The following is a 23,829-nucleotide window of genomic DNA, read 5'->3' on the forward strand; positions in this document are numbered from 1 at the left end:
CATATACCTATGGGCTCCTGGCTGTCAGGTGTTCAAGGTGCAAGAGGGAAATGTGCTTGAAAGAATAAACATGGACTAAACTAGCCCTTTTGAAACATCTTTTTCTCAAAGTCAGTTAGTTAGGGGGAGGGGGAAACAAGATGAGCAGGCAGAAAAGGCAGGTTCCCCAGGGAGAGGGCAAAGGAGAGAGAACTGGCAGAATTCCCACTGGAGCCTCTTTGTTTCTGTTGCCAGTAATTATCACCTAACTGCAAAAGGTAAAAAAACAGACACCTTTTCTCCTAATCCAAAAGGCTACATGTAAGAAGGACCGATGGATGACACAATGGCCAGGATCACTCTTATTTCTGTTCTCATCCTCTGGGCAGCCACACAGCAGGGAAGGGGAAATGAGATTACAGGTGAGTGATGCAAACTTGATCAGAAGACCACGGCTGTTATGTAGGACAGTTTAGTTTGGATGTGGGATATCATCTCTTTATTTGAAAGAAACTGGCCAAAATGGCTACTCTCTGGAGACTTGTCAATGTCTCAGTGACCATTTAAGAATCCTCTGATGATAATTAAAGAAAATCTAACCAAGCCTTTGTCCCCAACTCTTCATCCCCAGGCAAAAGACTTTTTGTTTCTTTTGTGCCATAAATGAATGAGTAGGATTGCTGCTTTGTGTTGAGTAATGTGAGATTTTAAATTAAAATCATCTTTAAAATAAACTTTTGGAGGAAATTATGTAGTGATGGACCTGGCAGATTCCTAGAGATGCATAAAATGAAGTTATGTTTAACGTTCATCTATGGCTTGGGTTGTAATTTGGAAAAACCTAACCCAACTGTAAGGTTGTAAATGCCAAATTAAATCCTAATTTGCTCTTAATTTCTGGTTTGATTTATTTACATGAGAAAAGATTGTGATTTTTGGCTGCTTTTTGCTGCTTTTTTTTATTTAAGTGGTTTTGCAAGTCTCAGTTAAAATACAAACCATATTTCTTAAAGCTTTGAAAATATTTCTGTTATTCTGTAAAAATCAAAACTGAAACAGAGGTTTCTACAGAATGAGGATCAGCAGAACCCCCATTCTAGTGCCATTTATAGTCATTAGTGTTGACTTCAAAAAGAATTTGGAATGCCCATAAAAATCAAGCCTTTAATCCATTTTTCTTTATATTTCGAAGCTTTTGCTTTTTTAAGCAGAATTTGATCTGCCCTCCGTGAACCTGTTCCAAGAGATTACTTTCAAGGTTATGTCAAGACAAGAAAGGGGCTTGTCTTTGGCTCTTGCTGTTCTCCAGCAAGAAAAGATTTTGCAGATCCCAGCTCACAATGGCTTTTCTGGCACTTGAGCAGTGAAGTTTCCTGAATTGCAACTAAGTCTGTGACATAAATTCTATCAAGCATTTTTTGTTGCTGATTTTTTGATCAGTTCTGATCTAAGCTTGACATTTAGTTATAAGCAGCCTGCTCCTGCATAGACTTTATGCAGTCTGTTTCTACCTTTCCTCCTAGTATTTGTTTCTATTAATAAAGTGTTTGCCTTAATTGTTTCTGCTCTTGCTTAATGTAATAAAATGTATACTTTCCCTGAAAGTGCTGCAAGCTGGTTGTTGCTAAGATAAAAGCTAAAGTCCGGAGATGATAGGCATAATGTAGCCATGCTAATGTCAGGTAACTGCCTTCTCCTGCTTTGCAATTGACTTCAGCTTTCTGTTGCTGGAAACAACCACCAGTACATTTTAATTCTATTTGATAGTGCCATAATCACATAGATGGGAGTAATGAGAACAGAAAGCCAATTTGCTAAAGAGCCCAAATTGATCCAAGCTCAGCAATTGAACTCTGTGACTGTCAAAGCTTGTTTTAAACTGAGTGAAGTGATGGACGATGGTAAGGTTGGTGGGGCTGCACCTTTCCCTGTCACCTTCAGTTTGACCTCTTCCAGTGAGGGTATCTTTTTGTACTACCATAGCCATATATCGGACCTTCTCTTTTGGCTTTGGCAAAAGATTCTATACGTAGTATCAATGTTTAAGTATGAAATATGACTTCATACCTTCTCTGACAGCTGTAGGTTCTAATTATAAAGTGTGTCTGATTCTATACCATTTTATTCTGAGTTTCATACCTGTATTTATGTTGCACATTGCTGTAGAGCTTAAGCCAGCTCAGCTGACTCTGGAATTTTCAGCTTTCCAGTGCCGTGTCCCCTGTGCAGCCTCAGCTCTGCAAGGACAACACGAATTGGTGGTTCTCCTCTGGCCCCTGCTTGGCTCTAGCCATGCTAATACATGAGCTCTGGAGAAATGGAGGGATCACAGTGATGAGGAACCAGACTGAACTCTTCTTCTTTACCTGTTCTACCCTCCTCTAAAATAATTTTATTCTATAACAGTATGATTATTTAATATATTAGTTTCATTTTCTCATTTTTATGGAAGAAAATTTGTCCTACTCCTCCCATCTTCCCTGAACACCAACAAATGTTTGTGTACTCTTTGCAGACAAAGTCTAGGTCCAGGGTTCTTTCCTTTCCTCTTTGGGTATACAGCCATTCAATTCCCAAAGTAATGAAAAAAAAAAAAAAGGTGAAACAAGGTGAGGGTTTTTTTCCCCCCATGGCTACAAGCCTAGAAGCATTTGCTGGGGTAGGTATTATTCTTGGAGCACTGTTGACACATGAGAATGCTTTACAAAATGCAGTGACAGCTACTGGTTCCTTGCAAGGCACTTGTGCCTGATATGAAGTAGTAGTTGATCAAATGCATTGGATAAAGAGTGGCCTTTGATCTCTGATTTCTGCTCCAGAACCCACACTTGTTCTCTTTTCCTCTGCCCCAGTGGGATGTCCTGAAGTTAACAGGAGGAGGGTGGCCACCTTACTTTCTCTGGCTCACTTCACGTTCAGTTTCCTCCTGCACAGCCACCAATGTGCCATGGCTGGGTACAGGCTTTCATGGTCCTGGTCAGATCTCTATCCTGGCTATTGGGGTCCTCTCCTGGGTTAGGAAGGGTGAGGGTTTCAGCCTTTCAGCTTGAGGCAGGTTGAGTGTCTTCCTTCCTATCGCTCATGACCACCTCTTTTCACTCTCTTCTTAAGGACAAAGAACAGCCCTGGTGCTTTTTAGGAACAGAAAGGCCTTTTAGGTGCTGTCTCTGGAGCTTGCTTGAGGGACTGGACACAGAGATGCCTGCTGGAGACTGAGGAAGAGAAAGAAGCAGGAAGTGGGATTTCCAGATATGCCCTTATTCTCCATATTTTCCTGCTGATCTGCTCTAAGCAGCATCACAGGGCTCCCAGGAGCCTGCTGGAAGGTCTCTTGCTCTCACATGCGCTCTCTGTAGCCACGCCCCGGCATTAAACTCTGCATTGTGCTGCAGGAGGAAGGCACAGATGGGTTGGGCAGAGCAGGACTGGTCTTCCAGGGGCTGGTCAGATGTAAGTTAGTTATGGTGGGGGATAGTCCATGGTTAGTCCCCCCCCCCCCCCGCTCCCCTCTGCTCTTCCAAAGTGGCCTTGTCCTCAGGGTGATGTCTGTGTATCTATTTAGGAGCTACATCAAGCAAATCCATTTTTCTTCATGACCTTTTGTGCATCTAAGACGGGATGTCTTTGACACAGTTCTTATTCAAGTAGTGTTGAGGATAAGGGCTGAGGAAGACCTCCTGGGTGACTTGGCTGAGCCAGCTTGAGAGATGCATTGTGGTATGGATGTGGATGGTATCTATGCCATGCTTTCTTCTGGATTGTCCTTGCACTACAAACAGATCATTCTGTTCAAAGATCTTTTAACAGTCCTGTTCACATTGCACATATATCTTCTGTGCATCTAGGAAGCTAGACTTTATAAAACCACATGATTCCTAAGAACATGATGACTCCTTTTTTCTTGAATTGTTTTAACATGTTTCATCTTTTTGGGCAGGAGATATGTTGTACAAATAAGGCAAGCTGTAAATATTTTAATTGTATGCCTGTTGGTATATTATGTTAGCTCCGGTTTGTTGACTGTCCCTGCTCCTCTCAGAGCTCGCAGAAATAACAATCTCTGCAGCTGATTCATTTACCCTTATTAAAGTTTCTTTTGCTTTGTCTAAAGGATGAAACAGGCATTTTAATTCTATCCCATCTATTTCCCAAATGGGACACGGAGTGACTCAGCCCCTCTGGCTACTGTAACATCTCATTAGGAGACAGCCTGACGTCTGTGACATGATTGTAGGTTGCTTATAATAATTCTCAAACTCCCATCTGCTTTTGTTGCTGTTGTTATTTGAGTTTCATTGTGGTTTGGGTTTTCTGGTATTTTTGTTTGTTTGTTTGTTTTGTTTGTTTGTTTTTCCTTCCTCCCGTTCGAGTATTTCAGGGTTAAGTAAAGCATGTAACAAGTTCATTTCTCATCATGACAGGTTTTAGAACTCCAGAAACTGAGTCCTGTTCCCAGACCCGAATGGAATTGTGTAGTTAATGAACTTACTACTAACGTCATTTATATTGAAGACAATGAAGCACTGCAGCTTTTAAAGTGCCTGGTCTAATATCATCTGCTACAAATGCAGATAGGCAATGTTGCAGCTCCAGGAATACCTTTTGTGTCAGATACCTGAAAGGCCTTCCCAGTGATGTATGAGTACGCAGTTTTAGCCTAGGGTGATGTCTGAAGGATGTCTTATTCCAGACATCTACTATGAGTCATCTGCCCATGAGTTCCTCACCCTTCATTCCCTTCATAGTCAGCAGAGGAAGACGAACGCTTTGACAGACTGAGCCCGGAGTGAACATCTAAAGTACTTGGATGACTCTGCCCTGGAAGTGCCTGTTCTGCTTTACTGTTAATTACTATTCATGTATCTTAATTTCCTTTAGACTTGAGTTAAATTGACCTTTTTCTGCTTTGCACCTGAAGGCCCTGAGAGCTCTCTGAATTTTCTGCCAATCTGCATCCCTATATGACTGAAGTGATGCCTATGACAAGCAGTCACTACTAATTCTTTCTTCTGTATGTTTTCTGAGGGGACATTCTTCCTAACGTCAACCTTCTTAGAAATCATTAAGCTGTGTTGGCTCTGTCACTGCTTTCTCATAACAGTATTTTTAACCTAGATACTGCAGGGGACTTATGCTCTGGGGTGACAAGTTAGTGCTGATCACCTTCTTGTTTGTTTGTTTTTCCTCCTAGAAAAAGGCCTCTCTTTGCTAGGGTACCATCTGTGCAACTATAGCCTGACCAAAAACGTGTTTAAAATGGTTGCCTACACAAAGTCCTATGAGAAAAGCGCTTCCTGTGGAGGATGGATACCATGGATGGTGTGTCCTCGGACATACTATAAAATGCAGTACCATACTGTTGAAGTCCCTGAAACCATCACTTTTACAGATTGCTGTGAAGGATATGAACAAGTTGGACTCTACTGCTCTTTAGGTACGTTTTAGGCAGATTAATGGTGGAAATAAATACTTGTGATAAGAGGATTCACTTAAACTGAGACATGTAAAGGCTTAATTCAGTTCTGGGCAACAGGTTCCTGTTCACTGAAGTCAAGTGAGTCTGCAAAAATCTATGGTAAATTTGATCCAGCATGGTAAGAAGCAGACATGAAAGACTAACGCTCCTGATTCTTGCTCTTTGCCACCCCTAGTCACAAATTCATTAAAGTTCCAGGCGAGCATGAAGAAGGCACCTGCATGCTGCCCTTACAAGGGCTCATTACTTGTCCCAGTTCGGGCCAATATTGATGGCCAAGTGCAGTAACTATCTGTGCCTGGTGCTGTGTCTGCTCTGAGCGTGCTTGCATTTAGACCTGGAACTTTCTTCTCAAAAGCAATTCAGGATGCACTTACAATAATATCGCTTCTGATTTGGAGCAGGGTCAGTTACCAGAATGCAAAACAGTTTTGGTGTTAATTTAAAACAGCCTATGACCTCAGAGCAAGTTGGTAACAACTGATTTCCAATTAAAACTACGTTAAGGCCCATTTTCTCAGGGCTTCCCTCGTTACATAGGGCTATGTTGGGAGGACTGGAAACTGGTGAACCTTTTGGTGGATCTGAATTAACTTCTGAGTTTTAACCGGACTCTACTTTGGGAAGACCTAATCATCTTTATTTTTAGATGTAAGCTTTTTTCTCATCAGGTCTATCAGTTATCAGTTAGAAATTGATAATTTTCAGCAGAACTCGAGTCATAGGTGGAATGAATTCCTTGGGGAAAATGATTTTTTTTTTTTTTTTTTTTTAAATAGAGAAATCTATGTGCTTTTAAACTGAACAAGCTTCTTGGATTAGCTTGGATTAGCTCCAGCACTGGAGTGTTCCAGCATCCAGGAAAGTTCTGCAGGACATAATTTGGTCTCTTATTTTCAGTATGACATTATGTTTTCTCCATTTCCCCCTTTCAAGTTATCACTCTGGGAATTTACAAAATCACAACAGTGTAACAGAAGTTTGAAAAGGAAAGGTCCTATTGCAGCCCTGGCCCTCACTTTGGGTCACAAGACTTGAGTGACTCAGTCCTATGGGAATGTCCCTGAACCTGCTTCTGCATCGGATCATATAACGTGACATGAGGGGGTATGAGCCACATATCTTGTCATGGGATCTGTCAAGAACAATGTGTTCATCCTACTTTTAAATTGCTTCACAGAGTTGTAAAATGAACCTCCAAACAATTTTTGCAGGATATTATCTCAGTAGTTACTAGTAGAAAATTGTGTCTAGCAGGAAAATTCCTTTAAAAGAAAGTCAGGAATGCAGAAGTGGTCATTGTGTTTTACTTGTTCTTAAAATGATTTTCTGGAGAAGAAAAACAAAAGCAAAATTAGATACAAATAATTCTTAATTTATTGTATGCTGCCATTGTTTGTCTCTGTGGCAGTTGTGGAGCATGATCCAGGGCAAAATTTGACTGGAAGGTTACAGTATGTCCAGACAGTCTTCTCAGACTGGCCAAAGACCTGCTGTTCATCATATATATTTTCCAAGCATCCGTTCCATGCAGGGGAAAATCTCCAGTGTATCTAATTAGTGTTCAATAATCAGTTCAGTAAGGTCTTTTTGATATACATGCATGTGCATACATGACATACATATGTATCAAATGACAAGGCTGAGAAGTAATTGGAGAAATTGGAGAAAATTGCTTTTTAATTCTGTAATAGAAGGGAATAGCTGTGTCAGCTAAATGTTGAAAAGTCACTAGCTAGTTATGCTTGTCTCTATTTGCACAAGAAATTCCGTGAGTGATCAGGATTTTCAAGGTGTTTCAGAAGCTCTGAAAATCAAGACCATCCTCCTGGATGGAAATAAAAGGAACAATAAAAGGAAAAAAAAAATAAAAGGAAATAAAAGTGCTAACACTTTAAATATTTTTTCCCAGTATAATTCTATGCCTTTTAAAAGCATCTCTAGGGATATTTTAGGCTTGAGAGCTGTTGATGAGCTTATTTCATCTAACATTAACAAATCTGTAAATCTCTTGTAAAGCTTAGCTGCAGAATTTCCACTCTGCCTGTGACACATTGTTGGTGGGCACGCTTGGGCATGCTGGCCAGGTTTGTGCATGAAATACTGTGGTCACTTTGACTCTTTTTCCTGTCAAAGTTAATTTGGGAATATTTTAAACCATAAAAGGATTTGTATAGCTTCTAGGTGATTTCTGCGTTTATGTTATTCCGGTATCTTTGCTTTTCAGGGCATTAGTCATAAATTCTGTGAATGGTAATGCACTGTCTAGACACAGTCTTAAATAAATGATGAGAAGAGAAACTGGAACAGCTGAAATTACTGCACAGCATGCTGTTGAACTACTGTTATTTTCTTCTTGACGTTAGCCACGCTGGCATGCTCTCCATTCTGCTAGTAGTGGAAAGGTCTCCATGACCTTTCATAGCAACCTGCTCCTGGCCACTACCTACTTTTTCTTCCTAGAAGGAAACATTTACCCCATCCTGGGATATGGTAGGCCCTGATTCTCTTATTTCTTTACTGTTGGGGAAAAAATGTCTAGATGTTTAGTCAAGTTACTCTGATAATTCTCACTAGATGCCCACAGATCCATTAGAATAGTATTACACAGGCACACACAACCTACTTTAAGGTTTTTAAAATAAAAAGTGAAAAGTTATGTATCTAAAAGTTAGGAAGTGCTAGAATTAATTCTAAAAGTAGAATTAAATAAAACAACCTTTATTTCTTCTCTTTGCACCTACACATGCAGATGAGTAAACTGTTTTAATTACCTGATCGAGCACTGCTCTGCCCTGAGCACCACATTTCCCTGTTGTGCTCAGGGAACATAGAGTCCCCCCAAGGAGATCCTCAGCAGTGCATCATCCTGGCCTCCATATTCAGTGCATGGTGTTGTGCTCTGCTGAGCCTCTGTCTGGATGGAGAATAATTTATCACCTCTTAAGCTGAATCCTGGGGCAATTCAAAGACAGATATTTGTCTTCACAAAGCCTCTGGGCAGGGAGTGAGGATCTCTGTCTTTCACAGCTGGGCAGCTAAGCTGCAGACAGGCTGAGATCAAACCATTTTGTGTGCCCACCCTCAGACACTAAGGGTGTGGTTTTAATTTTTTTATTACAATTAATTTTTATTTTCAGAGTGCTTAGCACTGCCTTTAACAACTGACGTAGTTGGAATCCAGAGCCTCATGTCCTTGATGGTGACTGTGAGCAGTCCCCTGATTGCTAAGCAGATCCCAGGGATGAAGGTCAGGTTCCTGGACCTGCATAATCCACAGCTCTGAAAGGTTGTTATGAGTTATATGAAACTTTTCCAGCATCTTGCAGGATTATTTTTTTAGGTAGAGTCAGGGTCCAATTTTCCAGGCTAGTTTCCCGTTACTTGAATCAACGGTATGATTACTTCTCCTGGTGAGTGGTTTGCTGACAATCTTCCACCTTACTGCATAAGATGAAACCAGAGAGCTTCCTTGTCTTATCTTTTTCCTTATCTTCCTTATCAGAGAGAAAAAGAATGCATCAGCATGCAATGAAGGCTGTTTTTTAACCATTCATATATAAAAAAAGCCCTTATTCCTTATTCTTATTCTTGAAATAAGAAGGCACAGACAACTTTAGTCCTGGAGCTTCTTAACTTGAGAGCACTTGGTTTGCAATGTTAAGGCTACACATTAATCGGAGTATGCTTTGTGTGTATAACTTCCTAAGGTTTTCAGAAAAACAACTGTAAAGTTAAACCCCCTTCATTTTAGGTATCCAGGTGTTTCAGCAGGGCTAAGATCTTTCAGAACCTGCATGCAGATGTTCACATGCTGAGACTAACTGGAGCAGTGGGGACCCGTGGCACAGCTGTCTCCAGTTGTTGGGCTGTCACCAGAGAGCCATGGGACAGCGGTGTCATCAGGGGCATGTGGGCATCATTGCAACATTAGCCTGGGGTGGAAAGGTGCCAAAATGCCCTAGGGGACCTTCACCCAGAAGCAAGTGTCTCTGGCTGCCCTGCAGTTTGGGGCCCTTGTGTGCCCTTAGCAGCTGCAAAAAGATTACAGGTGTCAGAGAGTGTGTCCCTTTCTATTACCTGTGGTGTCTGCTTAGGGGCCTCCTGTTGAGGAAAGGTTTTGTTCCTTTTTGAGCCCACCAAAGCTGTCAGCTTCCACAACCCCTGTGCCAACAAACTCCAGAAGTTCATTCCCATTAGGGTAAAGAAGTGTGTGCTTTTACCCATTTTATTATTGTGGGCTCTGGTGAATACCAGCTCTGCTTTCACCTTACACCCTGGTTTTGGGTAAACCTTGATGGGATCCCCCTCAGCCTTCTCTCCACAGCAAAGAGTCCCAGCCTTTTTAGTAGTCTTTCCTTGCAAATTACCTGCTTCATTCAGCTACTCACCTCATGCCTCTCCTGACCACAGTAACCCCAGGAGGAGCGCCTGAGATGTGGACTCACCCCAGGTCCCTGCTGGTTCTCCACCAGTTCTGAGTGTGAGCACCAGCAGGGCAGAGCGTGGCCTTGTTGCAGTACTGCCAGCAGGATGAACCTGTTGGAGGTGGCAGGAGCTAAATCTCATTTTCTTCTGAGCGTGCACAGACTGGTTTTGTGCTTTGAAGGCCATATTATCCCTTTGTTCAACAGCTGCGTCCCTGCTGATTTTCAGCCCATGGCTCCTGAATATATTCTAGTGATTGATACAGCTTTTCATAGAGAAAGGTATTAAATATTTGTCAGATAATGATCCAGCACATCCCAACACTGCCTTCCATCCTGATTAAACCCCAGACAGGCAATCAGGATGGAAAACATCCATCTGAGCAAGTAAAGTCTAGCAGTGCTCAAAGATGCCAAAACCATGGCCATATAATGAAAACTGCCAGCCTGCCTTTAAAACAGGCTTTGCCAGGAACTCCTTCTATAGTCTCATAGATTTGTCTCCACTTTTTGATGCCTGAGACAAAAGCAGGGGTTTGGTCCCTGGGTTCTGCCGCACCCTCTGGATGAAACCAGCCCCTCCAGATGGAAGGAGGGAGAGGAAGGGGGTTACAGCTGAGCTAATGGTGTCCATCAGCATCTATCTCCTGGACATGCCACCATCCTGGAGACACTGAAGACCTGGCAGCTTCTTGTGTGGGCAGGATGCTAACTCAGCTTTCGTTGCTAAGCATTGGGTGCTGCATTTCTGCTTCTGTACATTTATGCAAATAATGGAAGAGAAAAGCCTATACTTTATTAAACCGACAGAGGAGGTGGTTGGCTTCCTCCCCAGTGCTGACTGTATTGCTTGGTAGGTGACTGTCCCCAGGGTGACTGAAGTGGAGAGCATAAATCAAGTTTTTAAAGTGCACCTGGTACAATTAGACAGAAATGTGATGCGAATCCATCTGTTTCCACTAATCTGAAAATTATGACCTTTTTGATCTTAGATAAATGGCTAGTGTGGCACTTGGCCAAGATTCAGTAGTGTTTTCTGAGATTGAGTGTGACTCATTAAATCTTTTACACTGCAGTTAAACATGACAAAAAACAAGACTGAGGTGGAAAAAAGCTGCTTTGAACCTCTAACTTGCTTGAACTTCACCTGAATTGCAGAGCTGGAGGGTTTTAGATGCTTTTGTCAAGCTTACCAAGATCTACTTGGTTGGAATAGTAAGGAGCACTGACAATGTATTAACACAGGGAAATCTCTTGGTGTTTATGTCTGTGCAAGCTACCAGTGGGAGAGGCTGGCAGGATGGGATAACCTCCCAAAAGGAGCAGGCAGAGGCTTTTGTTCTCACCCTTTTCCAGGTGGGGGTAGAGTTTCCTAATTTGCTGCTCAGGGTTCTTGCGGGTCTAACACCAACTCTACTTGAAAGATGCTCAGACTATTGACTGTGTACACACAAAATACACACACACAATGTATCAAATACAGTATAAAAGAGTGTGGGAAAGTCCTGCCCCACATATTCTGCATGCAAATCTTTGAGATTACACCCGCAGGTAACCTGCATACTGCTGAGAGTTCTCAACTCAGTGCCTTCTCTGTTCTCCAGCTTATGGGTTTTGGCAGGTTTTTCAGTGGAGGTGTGGACCCCCATCATTAAGCTATGCTTACTTTTCTTAATTACCTTTCAGAGACACTTGACAAGCATACTTTAGACCTTCCAAGACACAGGCCATAGGTCCTAATAGGCTATTTCTTTATGCAAATATGACTGCACGTCCAGTGGATGACTTCAACTGCCCAGGAATGGATCAAGAGTTTGTAGGAACAAAAATCTTTAAGCATGAAATGAATGGAAAAGAGAAGTAGTGTGGGCTACTGATCTCCCAGGGTGGTTGGCTGGCTGATGTGGAGCAAGTGCTGCCAGGCTGCGGACCACAGGCTCAGCTCTGCTTTTGTGTCCCTGTGTGTAATCCACTGAACTGTACCAAGAACAGCATTTGCCTCTGCTCTCAAGTACCGTCTTCAGTTACTATAACTAAACATTAACTTTGTCATAACAAAAGGTTACACTTAAAATGGAATAATGGTATTTTAGGCTGGTATTTTCTCCCCTTGAAAACCTCAGAACAGACATACTTCTAAAATGAGGAGGTGTTTGCTATTAATTAAGTAGCACAATTTTATGGAAACAGTTTTCTATATTTTTGTTCTCAGAAATGTTTTTGTTACTTAGCACTCAGTAGATCCAACATATTTGCCTCAAGACCTGGTATTTGTCCAGTGGAGAATATGGAGACATCTGATTATCCTTGCACGTTTGATATTGAATGTCCAGGGCTTAAAAAATGTTGCAACTTATCCAAAGGAGCAGGCTGTGTGGATCCAATGCCAGAGGGTATGTTACTGATAAATTCAAGACTGTTTCTAATAGAAATATGCTTAATATTTCCTTCTGAGGGTGAGTGTGGGCAGCAAAACTGTTACCATAGCTCTTAATTAAAAAAATACGGGAATCTGCCTTGGATCAATTCCAGGATATTGAGCTTCAGTACTTGTACCCGTGAGTGGTGCATGGGTGCAGTGGTGCACCATGAAGTGCAGTGCATGGGTGCTGCAAGTCCAGTGGACCTTCTTAGGCTTCTTCTCCTTCGCTGGCATCACTGCCTGCAGCATATAGTGAATGAGTCCATAACTGATTGCTGTACGTGGGCCCTACATATTTGCCAAGTTAAAACTTGCTTTGATTTCTCAGAGCCTTCCTATAGCTCTGTCACTTTCTGTAGCATCAGACCTCAAATGACTTGCCTCGTTTATTTTGTACACTTCAGGAAGAACATTCTGGTACAACGTGACAGTACTTGTGAAAATGGATTTTAATGAATTAATCAGAGTGGATTCCCACCTCCTGAATCATTCACGCCTTTTGCACTCCATGGTATGTACAAACACCAACTCTCTGGTGTGTTGCTTGTTGTGTCCACATTTCTGCTACTCAGTAACTACCACTTGCTTCATAGTCCTCTGTGCCGGGTATAACCTTGACAGACAGTCACTCCTCCTTTGTTCTGCCAGATAATTTTTTTGGGCCTTAATTTATTCCTAATTGCTGAATGTCAGCTGCATCCTCAAGCAGCTCAAGTAACATTGATTTACCAGCGTCTTTAGTAAATTTTTCAGATCTGTTCCAAGGGCAATTTAAAGACATTCTGAAATATAGGGTTTTTTTCCTGCTTAAGCAATGCTTGCTCCAGCTTTGTCTCAGTTAAGTTTTGAGTCTGTGACTGACTGGGTCCATATTTCAAGACCTGCTAAGTGTAATGTCTTCTGACAAGGAGTTTTGAGTTAAACCTTTCAAGAGACAAACCTGATCTATAGCATTGGGACCTACATAGCAGGTAGACCCAGCATTGCCAAAAGTTTTGGTCTGAATCTTCAGGATTACAGCAGGGGACTGTGTCTGAGTCAAGGGGTTTTTGTTCTCATTCTTGCCACAGAAGCAATGCTTGGGGAGGCAGCAGGGTGCTGGTTTTGCTGTAGGACTTGAAGCTGTTCCTCGTGCGTGGGTTAGGAGCAGCATTGGCAATAACGCGTGCACGGCCACACGACAACAGCATGGCATGCCTCTCCCTGTCCTCGGAATGGCAGGATGCAACAGTCCAAGACAACCAAGAAGAACACAGCCCCAGCAGAGTTGTGAGACACACTTCCCAAAAGCAGGGTCTGCAGGAAGAAGTAGGATACAAACAAGGCTCAGACCGGGGGGCTCGCGCTGTCCTATTAGTGTTATTTAGGAAGTGGATTGATGAAATAGGACAAAGACCCTCCAAACCATAAACTCCAAGCATTTCCCTACTATGTATTACCACACCATGGAGAAAAACAGTCTTGGATGTTGCCTTTGTATTCAAGAGGGCTGGTCCCTATTTCCCTCCATTTTTATTTCTACTCCTTCTAGTTTCCAGATGGAATTGGGCAAGTAGCAAAGGAAACCCTTCTCTTGTCATCAGCTAGCACTAATGGGCAGGAGAATAGAAATGGTAGCTGTAGAACGAGAACGTTGCGTGAGTGTAGTTCTTCCTCCTACCTGACTTCCCCCTTCTCATATCCTAAAGAAGCGAGAAACCTTGGTTGTGTGGCCCTATGGTAAAGAGTAGAGGGCAAGCCCTTCATATCTTAGTCTAATGCAAGCTATGGCAGTCAAACACTCAAGAAACGGGAAATATAAACTGAAGCTTTGCCAGAAGATGCTTCTCAGAGGAATGTCTTTCAGGCCCCTGACTGCTTCACTGACTCCTAATCCTTTCTCTCATTCCTGACTCACAGTTGTGATGTCTTGGTCAGTCCTGGAGTCTCTCTATGGCTCTTAGTCCCAGCCTTCTTCCTCAATCTGCTTTTTTTCTTCTTTTTCTTTCTATTCCCTTTGCCAGCAGTCTTTTTAGCTGCTTAAAGGCAGAAGTGTTAGACCGCTTTCTTACGGATGGACTGTAATAGCATGTCTAATGTATATTCTGTCTGTTCCAATATCTTCCTGGGCTACATCCTCCTGCCTAAGCATTTGAGATTAGACATGCAGCTCCACCCCTCTCTTAGCTTGGCACTACTACAATATAACTGTTTTGAAATGCGATAATAGAGCTCACCTTGCACAAATACAGACCTAAGTGCTGCCACTTTGCTATGATTTCTGAATTGATGCTTTCTACACTCAGATTACGATAATAATCATTGCATAAATTATGTCTCATTGGCATACATCTGTACTGAGAAAGGAGTGAGATAGTGAAGTGTTTGTTCTCCTCTTTTCCAGATTACTGGTGCATTACAACCCTTGAATGTCTCTGTGCACCATATCCAGAGTAACCGTGCGAAAGTATATGCTGGGACAGTGGCCTCTCAGGTTCTCATTGGACTGCATCAGCCAGCTCCACTAGCAGAGGTTTCTTCTTTCTTGAAGGACATTGTGAAGCGTGCATATGAAGTGATTGACACAGAAGTGCAAGGTTAATTATTATAGTCCTGTCATGGGGGAATCTTTTTTAGGGGGTTTCATTAGGGACTCGGGATTTCATCTCTATGGCTATTAATTTTCTTTCAAAAATAGCATAGCGGATCTTGTAAACTTTGCAAATATGTCCCTAACCTTTCCATTATAGGTTGTAGTTAATAATTACTTTGGAATTAACAGTTTGGAGGGGAGTACTCCTCAATTACATTTATGTTCTCCTAATATCATAGCCCACCTTCAGATGAAAAATGAAAGGTGTCCATATCTCTAGCACAATAATCAGATGTATTGAACAGGATCTTTAAAAGAATGTTTTCTTGGGAATCAGATATACTGTTTTTACAGAGCTGTTACTTCCAGTGACTTGCATGAAACAAGCTTTATTTATAGTCTATTACTTACTATAGCATATTAGTACCTACTTTTTTTACTGTTAGGTACATATTTTTATATATTCAGTTTAACTTATTTTAATCTACTTATTACTGTGTAGTTATCTGCATGTTTTCACTCCTGAAGTGCATCCATAAGCACTGTTGTCATCACTTCTTATTGCGTGCTTACTTTAGAAAACTCAGTTGAACTTTCAGTGAAATCACTGGGTAGTTCTCCTTCCTCCTGCCACTGACATCTCCTAGGTTTGGATGACGTTCTACAACTGTGAACAGGAATGGCCACTAACTGTCCTCTTATTCTAAAGAACTGGAGTAAAAAGAGATAGGGTTTTAAGTGTTTCAAGGAAGGACAGCATTCTGTTTTCATTGCACCCATATACACGCAGAATTGCTTCAGCAGAGTTACTGTAGATTTATACTGAATTTATCATATCTAGAGCTTGGTCTACATACATAGAAGATCAATTTTGATGCTGCTATCAATATCTGTGCAAGGTGGGTTCTTCTTCTTAGATGTCAATGAATGCTCCTATGCTGAATTCAACGCCTGTACTGAGAAAAACACCTGTGTAAACCTGGAGGGCTTTTACAGCTGCAGCTCTCAGCATGAACACACAGATGTCATCCCTCTCCATCTGAGCCGAAGAAAGGAAGGTAGGAAATGCAGGTTTCACTTTGGGAAATACTGAGGATGTTTATGCAGGACTTTGTGGTCTATTGCAAGAGCCACCTGCAGGGCACAGATCTCTGGAACACAGGGTGCCCTGTCTCCTTCTGCTGAGAGAAGATGCCACATGAACCACCTGTTAGGTATTTTGGATTGAAATGCAGTGTATTTATTTCACAGTACCTGGCTGTTTCTCCTATGTCACCCTCAGCTGTCCTCACTCACCTGCCAAACCCTCGAGCTTCAGACCCTGACCGCTTCTCAGAGCAAGAGACTCAGTGTCAGTACAGCACCCCAACCTCCTGGGGAAATATGATTAGTGATGTTATTTGTACCCAAAGTCTTCTTCCCATTTTGACTGTGTGACTGCAGCCAGGACTCAGTGCTTGTATAATCCCACCCTGGATTATACAGGGTCTTCTGCTGGAGGCACACAGACCCTGGCAGTGGGTGAAATAATACTTTGTGGTACCAGTTCAGCAAAATATAGAGTTATGTACTTACAGCTCACAGACATCAATGGGCTTGCTAATAGGCTTAAAGATAATGAGATAAACAAGTGCTTGCAGATTCAATGCTTTATTTAGAAAATAATTTTATAATCCTTTAATCTCAAAAATGAAGTGAATGTATTTCTTTATGCTTTTGTGATATGATAATACATTTTATTTTCATTTCTATTTATATTACTTCTATTGCTGCTTTTCAGCTGTGGAAAACATGATTGGTGTTATTATGGATTTGCTTTGTTAGGAACGCTTTTATTCTTTGATAATACTGTTTTTCCCCTAGGCATGGCAGCATCTACTCCAAGCTCAGCACTGGACCCCATTAACAGTAGCAATCACTCTCTGTCTATCAGTAATTCAAGTCTCTTGTCCATGACTAACCAATCTACAGGTGCTGGGTGCTGTAAGTAACCTTGGATTTAAATGAACATTGTTTAGCTTTTAATTCAGCTACTCTTCGATGCCTTTGTCCTGGGCTTGGTTGAGTTACAGGAGAGTGTTCAGAGAAGCTGGTAATAGTTTTGGAGTGAATCTCCACCCGTGGAAGTGGAAAGAGAGAGGTTCCCCAACAGGGCATTCAGATCAAGGGCTCTGGTGCTGTGAAATGATCACTGGAGAAGCCTCACTATTATCCCCATGGCTACTGAAGGGAGCTGGCTTTCCAGAAGTGGGACTGCCTGCACTGGGCTTCTTCAGCCACTTGTGTATGGTGAACCATTCAAGCACAGGTCCCATCATAGGGCTTGTGTTGGATAAACCTTCAGTGCAAGAAGCATGCCAACATGGGCTGTGTGAGGCCAGCACCACTCACTCACTCTGAACTCAGCTCACTGAACTTCCTGGGCTTGCCCTGGAATGAGGTATGGCAGGACCTGCTACTGAGCACAGGAGCTCCTCCTGGCTGCACCCTCATGCTTTCAAATCCATGAAGATGTTGGTGAGGTATATGAGTAAGGGAGGTTGGCCACAGCTACCCCACACTGGAGTTGACCTTTGTGAATACTCTCCCTGCTACACATGATAGCTCTCTGAGGGACTATGATGGGAACAACCCCAGTAGATTTGTCTTTATATGGGGGACTTCAGCCCTTTCAGAACACAGTTATCACAATCCTTTTAACAACATCCTGTTCTTGTGGAAATAGCTTTAAATAGTTCTTTGCGTAGTTCAGAGAGATAGGGTGAATATTCTTGATCTTCATCTGCCCCTGCTAATCCAAACTGAAGCTAGAGGAATTAAACTGAAGTCCCTTTAGAATCCTGGGATCAGTTGTGTCCTGTTGAAACAATTTAAGAAAACTAGCTTTTTTTTTCCCCCTCAGTCTAAGGATTAATATGAAAGAATTGAAGTTGTGGCAGGAGTATGTCATGGTCACTAGGTTACCGTGGGGGATGATGTTCATCTCAACTGACCCCAGCTGTCTACAGGAGACATGCCTAATCTGGGTTCTCTCTCTGGTTAGTGGAGACAGACAGGCCCTACTGGAGGGCAACTCATCACATCCAATTTAGACACCTCCTCTTCCTCTTTCATCTCTGAAGGGTCCTGTCCTTTCCCACTGACAATGATTGCACTAGGCTAGAGTCGCATAAATAGGTGAAATGCTGCCCACCACTCTTCCCCCAGTCTCTATAAGCTGAAGACTATGGGGTTTTTCCAGGTATAAATCAAGGCAGCCTTTGCCTGAAGAGGTACATTTTGATTATTAAAGTGACAAAAGGCAAAGAAGGTGTCAATATATGTAGAGTTCAGTGATTCACTATTCCAGACTTATTCCTGCATATTGGCTGATTATTAGTGTTACTAGAGATTCAGCACAAATACCTATAGTAAAAGGAAATAAAAAGTAGCCACCAGATTAATTACTTTAGTGGGGTGGTTCATGGATGAAGGGACCTGGAAGTGTGAGAGGGGCAGATTCCATCCTGACATAATGTAAAGGGGAGCTTTCTATATTGACTATCACAGTGCTTGTCTACAATGGATTTAGAATAGCATAATTTTTTAAACATGAAACATTTATTTTTCTGTGATGACTCTTCTTGTGACTGCAATAGATCCCTCTGCGTTCAGAAACCATCGAATCTTCAGAGTCACCAGCAACAGTTTTGAAATGTCCTGGCATGTAACTTCTACTCTGAACCATACTTTCCAAGTCCAAGTGTTCAAGGGCAAAGAACTTGTACAAAACCTGAAGACAGAGGAAATGAAAATGGAAGTATCTCAGCTGGAAGCAGGTGTGATGTATTCAGTAGAGATCAGCTATGAAACCTGTGGAAAAACAAGCATCTCACGCCAAAATGTTAAAACAGGTAAATAACCACTTTAAAATACACATGCATTCTCTCTCTCTCTCCCCCCAGCCCCACTTGCAGTTCAGAAATGATCTGTTTTGTCATTCCTGAACTCCATTTCCCACATCCTTCAGCACTTTTTCTCCCCTCTACCCCAGCATTTATGCAACCCAGACTATCAAGCAGCAGAGCTCTGCCCTTAGTTGACAAAGCAATGCTGGAGCTGACTCAGACTATTACAGGCATCAGGCTAACCTAGAATACTTTTGGGTTTGGTTTGGTTTGGTTTGGTTTGGTTTGGTTTTCTTGTGCCTGGCACTGCATGTTGCTACCACCCATCATTGTCAGGACCCATTTTTCCAGATTGGTAACTGGCCAGTGAAAAATCCAGTCAAATGGTTTGTGAAGGGTCAGCTGGGCTAACAAGAGTGCCCAGAGGAAGGCCAGATTCAGATGAATGTTTGTGAGTGACCAGGAATGACAAAGGCTGTGAAAAAAGCTTGCAGAATACCTGCATAATTTGGTTCAATTAGCTAGTGATGTTAGCTCCCTGAGACCCTAGTGTGTTTATCAAACACAGTGTAGCTTTTCCTTTATCCTTAAATTGTTTCCTAAGCCTTCATACAAATAGATAAATAAATCTCTGCCTATTTTCTTCAAAATGCAGGAAGTGAACTACTTAATACTGGCCACAGTGAGAATGCTGCTGTTTATGTTTATCCATAAGAGCCTTCCCTTTGATCAGGCAAGGGATGACTTCAGTTTGTGTCAGAAGGAAATTACTCCCTTTGTAGAAGGAAAGTAGGAGGTCTAGTGGTTACGGAAACATGGGCCCAACTTCAGAGTATGAAGTTGAAGCCCCTGAGAAAAAGCAGTTTTCCAAACATCAGTCCATCAGATTGTTTATACAGGTTAAAATCATTATAGATTCCTTGGGTCTTGGTTTTGCCTCCTGTGTGCTGTACATTACCTGCCAGGGCTTATCAGACAAAGGAGTAGCACGCACTGATTTCTGTTATTATTTTCAGTTTAAGAACATATTTACTATCCATGTTACCAAGATCAGGAAAAAAAAAATATTGTGACTGGTGGACCAGAGATGAGCTCACAGGCAATTCAACCCTGGATGTAACTCAAATGCAGGAGTTATGTAGCGTCAGGTCCAAAAGGATATGTGTATACCCAGTTCTCATGCAGTTGTAATTAGGCACCTAAATATTTTTATGGACCTGACTTAAGTGCATCTCTTCAAAGCTTGTAGAGGAATATTGACTTTATTTTTTTGGTTTAATACCAAACTCTGAACCTTCTCCCTTCCTTTCCATCATCAGAGATCTTGGTCTGAGTACATCAGTTTTGACTGGATCCTTTCCTCTTTTGCTTTGTCTGTATTTTATTATTGTGTCCTACAGAGGCCAAGATATTTGGTGTTACTGTGAGGATTCTCAACTACAACTTCACTGATGACTTCCGTAATGCCAGCAGCTTGGCGTATGCAGAATTTTCAAGACTGTTGCTAACAGAGGTAATGCTAATATATTTGTTAGTAATAAATATTTTTGTCAGTTTCGATTTAATGTAATAGAGGATTTTATGCCTGGCTGAAATAGCCCTTGAAAATCATCATAGTGTTTCCTGTGACCTCTCTTTATAATTAAAACAGAATTCAGCTGACTAGACAGATCAAGCCCTTGGGCTTATCAGAAATGGAGCCAATGAGAATTCTCCCATACTGAAGAGTGAAGGAATTAAAAATGCAGGCATGCAACAGAGGACCCTTTCCTCGGATCTTTAGTTTGGCAATAAAGCCACGCGAAATTGACTTGAGGCTTTTTAATGGATTACTGAAATGACATTGCTGGCATTCATTTCAGCATTGTCTTCTCAATAAATATCTGACTGCTCTCAAACTCTTTCTTCTTTCAGGAAAAGTGACGAAGTCAGGTTTTCTTCTCCAGCCCCATTAATTACATGTACACGTGTAGCAGCTGTCCATGCTCAAGTGTAATCAGCTATAAACAAAACCTGAATCATGAAGTCTATTGCCAGGTCTCAGCTTCCTAAACAGGGGGAATGTTCCAGAAGCAGCAATTCCTTAAAGTTTTGCTGTAGAGAACAGGGCCCATACAGAGGAATTGGGATCTCCATCCAAAATAAGATTTTCTCAAAGCAAAGAGTGACTCATAAGCTTATGTAACTATAAATCTGAGTTAAAAAAAAAAAAAAAAAGAATGGAGCTATATGGTCAAATGCGGCATAGAAGAGGTGTTTGCTCATGAGGAATTGCAAATTGAACCTTCTGACATGGTTTTATTTCCCATAGCTGCAAATTGTCTGCAAGAGAATTTTTGTGAGTGAATCTTCTCTGAGACTAATGCCGGCCTAATTGGCATCACAGGAAGGAAACAAGCATTGCCAATCTGTGTTGTTTCTGCCTCCTTGGCTGTTTGGGGGCACAACATCCCTCTCTCATTTCCTCTTTCTCTTTCTTGACTCCCCACCCTGATGTGAGCTTAGATCAGATACACAGCTTGTTTGTAGGAATTTTTGGAGCAAAATCTGACTGAATGGGAACAAAGTTGTGTTGGTTTGTGTCACTGCATTGCATGCTCAAAGTCATGCTTTAAGATGTATGTAGGAACAAAAGGCTCAAGCAAGGAGATGCCTTCTAGGGATGTAAAGTGAAAATGCCAACTCCTGCACAGCTCAGATATTGTCAGCAGTATGCCAGCTTTAATGTTCAGAGTAACACCATTTGTTCAACTGATGTGTCTACTTACCAGTTTGGTAATCAAACAGGACATAATTGTGATATTGTCTTGAAGCTGAGCTGTCTCAAACATGTTTTCTTGACTTTATCCGCCCCCATTTTCTCGTCTCTCATCTTGAGATTTCTTTATCATTGGACTTGGCTGCAGGCTGGTGCTGGACTGGTGAGTTTCAAATACTCCCTGGGAACTAAAACTGTGCCCATACTGGCAAATGAAATGTTTCCATTCTCTGACAGTAACACTAGCTGGCACAAAACAGCCTGTATCCATGCAGTTGGTTCTTCCGAAGTACAGCGGTCACATTCAGATTGCCTGTTGGGACTGCTCTCTGGCCAAAGCTGTCAAACTTCTGCCTGGGTACTGTCTGGGGCACCGCTAGCTGGCGTGGTCAAAATCAAGCTAAAGTCTGCTCCAGTGACAGTGGAGATGACCAAGGTCCTATGTCTGGAAGTGCAGAGGTGAATGTATAGAAGGCTTGGGACAAAAACCTTACATGACATACAGAGGTAACACCAAGGGTCTGATCCCTGCTGACTCACTGGGCCAATTCACTCTGATGCAGGCAAACAGGTGCTGAATGAATTCTCCCTTGAGCCAAAATGAAATTTGGCTTCTAAGACCAGATGGGCATAATTTTCAAGGGTGCTTAGATGCACCAAGGAGACTCAAACTTCTCTATGCTGCAATAAACTGACAAGATTTCTGAAACATTTTGAAACTTTTCAGTTTACAACATTTTCTATTTTGTGCATATATGAATCTTTAAAATGGTAGTAATTACATAGTTCAGTTTTAAAAGGAGCTGTGCCTTGTTGGATTCCTAATTGTTGATGCTTCTCTTCCTTTGCTCAGCTTGAAAATTCATTTCCACCTGACATTTCTGCTTTGTACAAATCTGGGAAGCTGAAAGTGCAGACCGGATCCCTGCAAGCTGGAAGCATCGTGAGGCTGAGAATCACTGTGCAGGATCCTGAGTTTCCAGTTGATGCCTCCACATTTGCCCAAGTGCTTTCTAACTTGCACAATGGTTCCGTGCTTTTGGTGGATCAACAAAACACTACACTAGAAGGTAATTATTTTTTTTTTCCAAACAGGAAAACAGGGTTTGTATTTTGATCACACACAGTATCACCAGCATTCTTCGCAAAGAGTAATTTAAAGAGAGACAAAGTATGTGGTTTGCTGGAAGGAAAACCATGTTGTGAGAACTCCTCCATGGGCTTTTATCCCTATGTCCAGAAGGTATTGGAGGGAGGGGCACTGACTGTCCCCAGGTACCTGCAGGCACTGCTTGCCTCCACTGTTTTTAAGGAGGAGCCCTTCGTTCTCCTATTGATTTTCTTCCCTCTCCTCTTTGTGAGCAGTTGGAAGTTTGCCATATTTTTCTTGCACTGAGTTGCAGATAGAATTACTGTAGAGTATTTGTAACCTTTAGATACATGTGCCTTATAGACAATTTTTTTTTTTGCTTCAGGGCTGTGGGGCTGTATTTGGGCCAGGGTTCAAGAAAAGGAATCTAACATCTTCACTCTAGAACTCCAGCCAGAGGAATTCCTAAACATCCTCTCAGTGAATTCGACAAAAGAAGCAGGCATGGAATTTATGTTAAACTAGGCCTTTGTTTGATCTTCAGTAATCACCATTTTTATCTTCAAACGGCTAAGTTCTGGCTTCGGGTTTCCCAGATGGCAGAGCCAGACAGAGTTCAGAGTTACCAAAGCCGGCAGAATTGGTTATTCTTCTCTCCTAGTGTCTTGAGCCCTTAAAAACTTATTTACTGTGATCGGGGAAAAATCCCTTTGGAGTTATAGAGCATATGAAGGTTAAGGAGAGCAGGACAGGGAAAAACAGAACAGACAAATTGCACCTGAAGCCTACAAATATCACAGTGGTAGCAGGTATTGAACTGCAAGGTGCTGGTGCATACCAAAATACTTTATAAATGTTATTGCTTCTGGGACTGAAAGAGTGCAGAGGAAGAAGGCAATAGCTCTGGACTTTAACTGCAGAAAACCAGGCAGCTTCCAGTAGTGCCACTGTTATCCAGGAGCACAGCCAGCTCCTCCACTCCTCCTTAGGGGCAGAGAAAAAGGGTCTATTTCTCAGCTCTGCACAAAGAGGCATTTGTCTGACATGAGCTTCCCAAAGTCAAATGTGAAAAAATAAGTCAAGGGAGTGCAGCACATGAAGGAAAGATTTATCTAACAGGTTGTTCTGCATCCTGAACCCTGAGAGCCCTGGGACCTGTCCTTGGACTGCACAGAATATCTTGCACCAGTGGAGTAGAATCATAGAATCATAGAATCC

General features: G+C 42.0%; 1 protein-coding gene across 1 annotated transcript; it reads left to right on the forward strand.

Annotated features, from left to right (window-relative positions):
- Positions 1 to 325: 325 nt before the first annotated feature.
- Positions 326 to 22,591, forward strand: LOC103777353 (uromodulin-like 1; the record flags this gene model as incomplete). The annotated part of the gene is made up of 10 exons (XM_008944905.1): positions 326 to 401; positions 5,171 to 5,413; positions 12,114 to 12,275; positions 12,709 to 12,815; positions 14,688 to 14,880; positions 15,794 to 15,934; positions 16,740 to 16,859; positions 18,515 to 18,769; positions 20,164 to 20,276; positions 22,375 to 22,591. Coding segments are annotated over exons 1-10 (1,627 nt in total), but the record flags the coding sequence as incomplete, so codon positions are not given.
- Positions 22,592 to 23,829: the final 1,238 nt, after the last annotated feature.

Source organism: Merops nubicus, unplaced genomic scaffold (genome assembly GCF_000691845.1).
Source record: "Merops nubicus isolate BGI_N331 unplaced genomic scaffold, ASM69184v1 scaffold29737, whole genome shotgun sequence".
Lineage (NCBI taxonomy): Eukaryota > Metazoa > Chordata > Aves > Coraciiformes > Meropidae > Merops > Merops nubicus.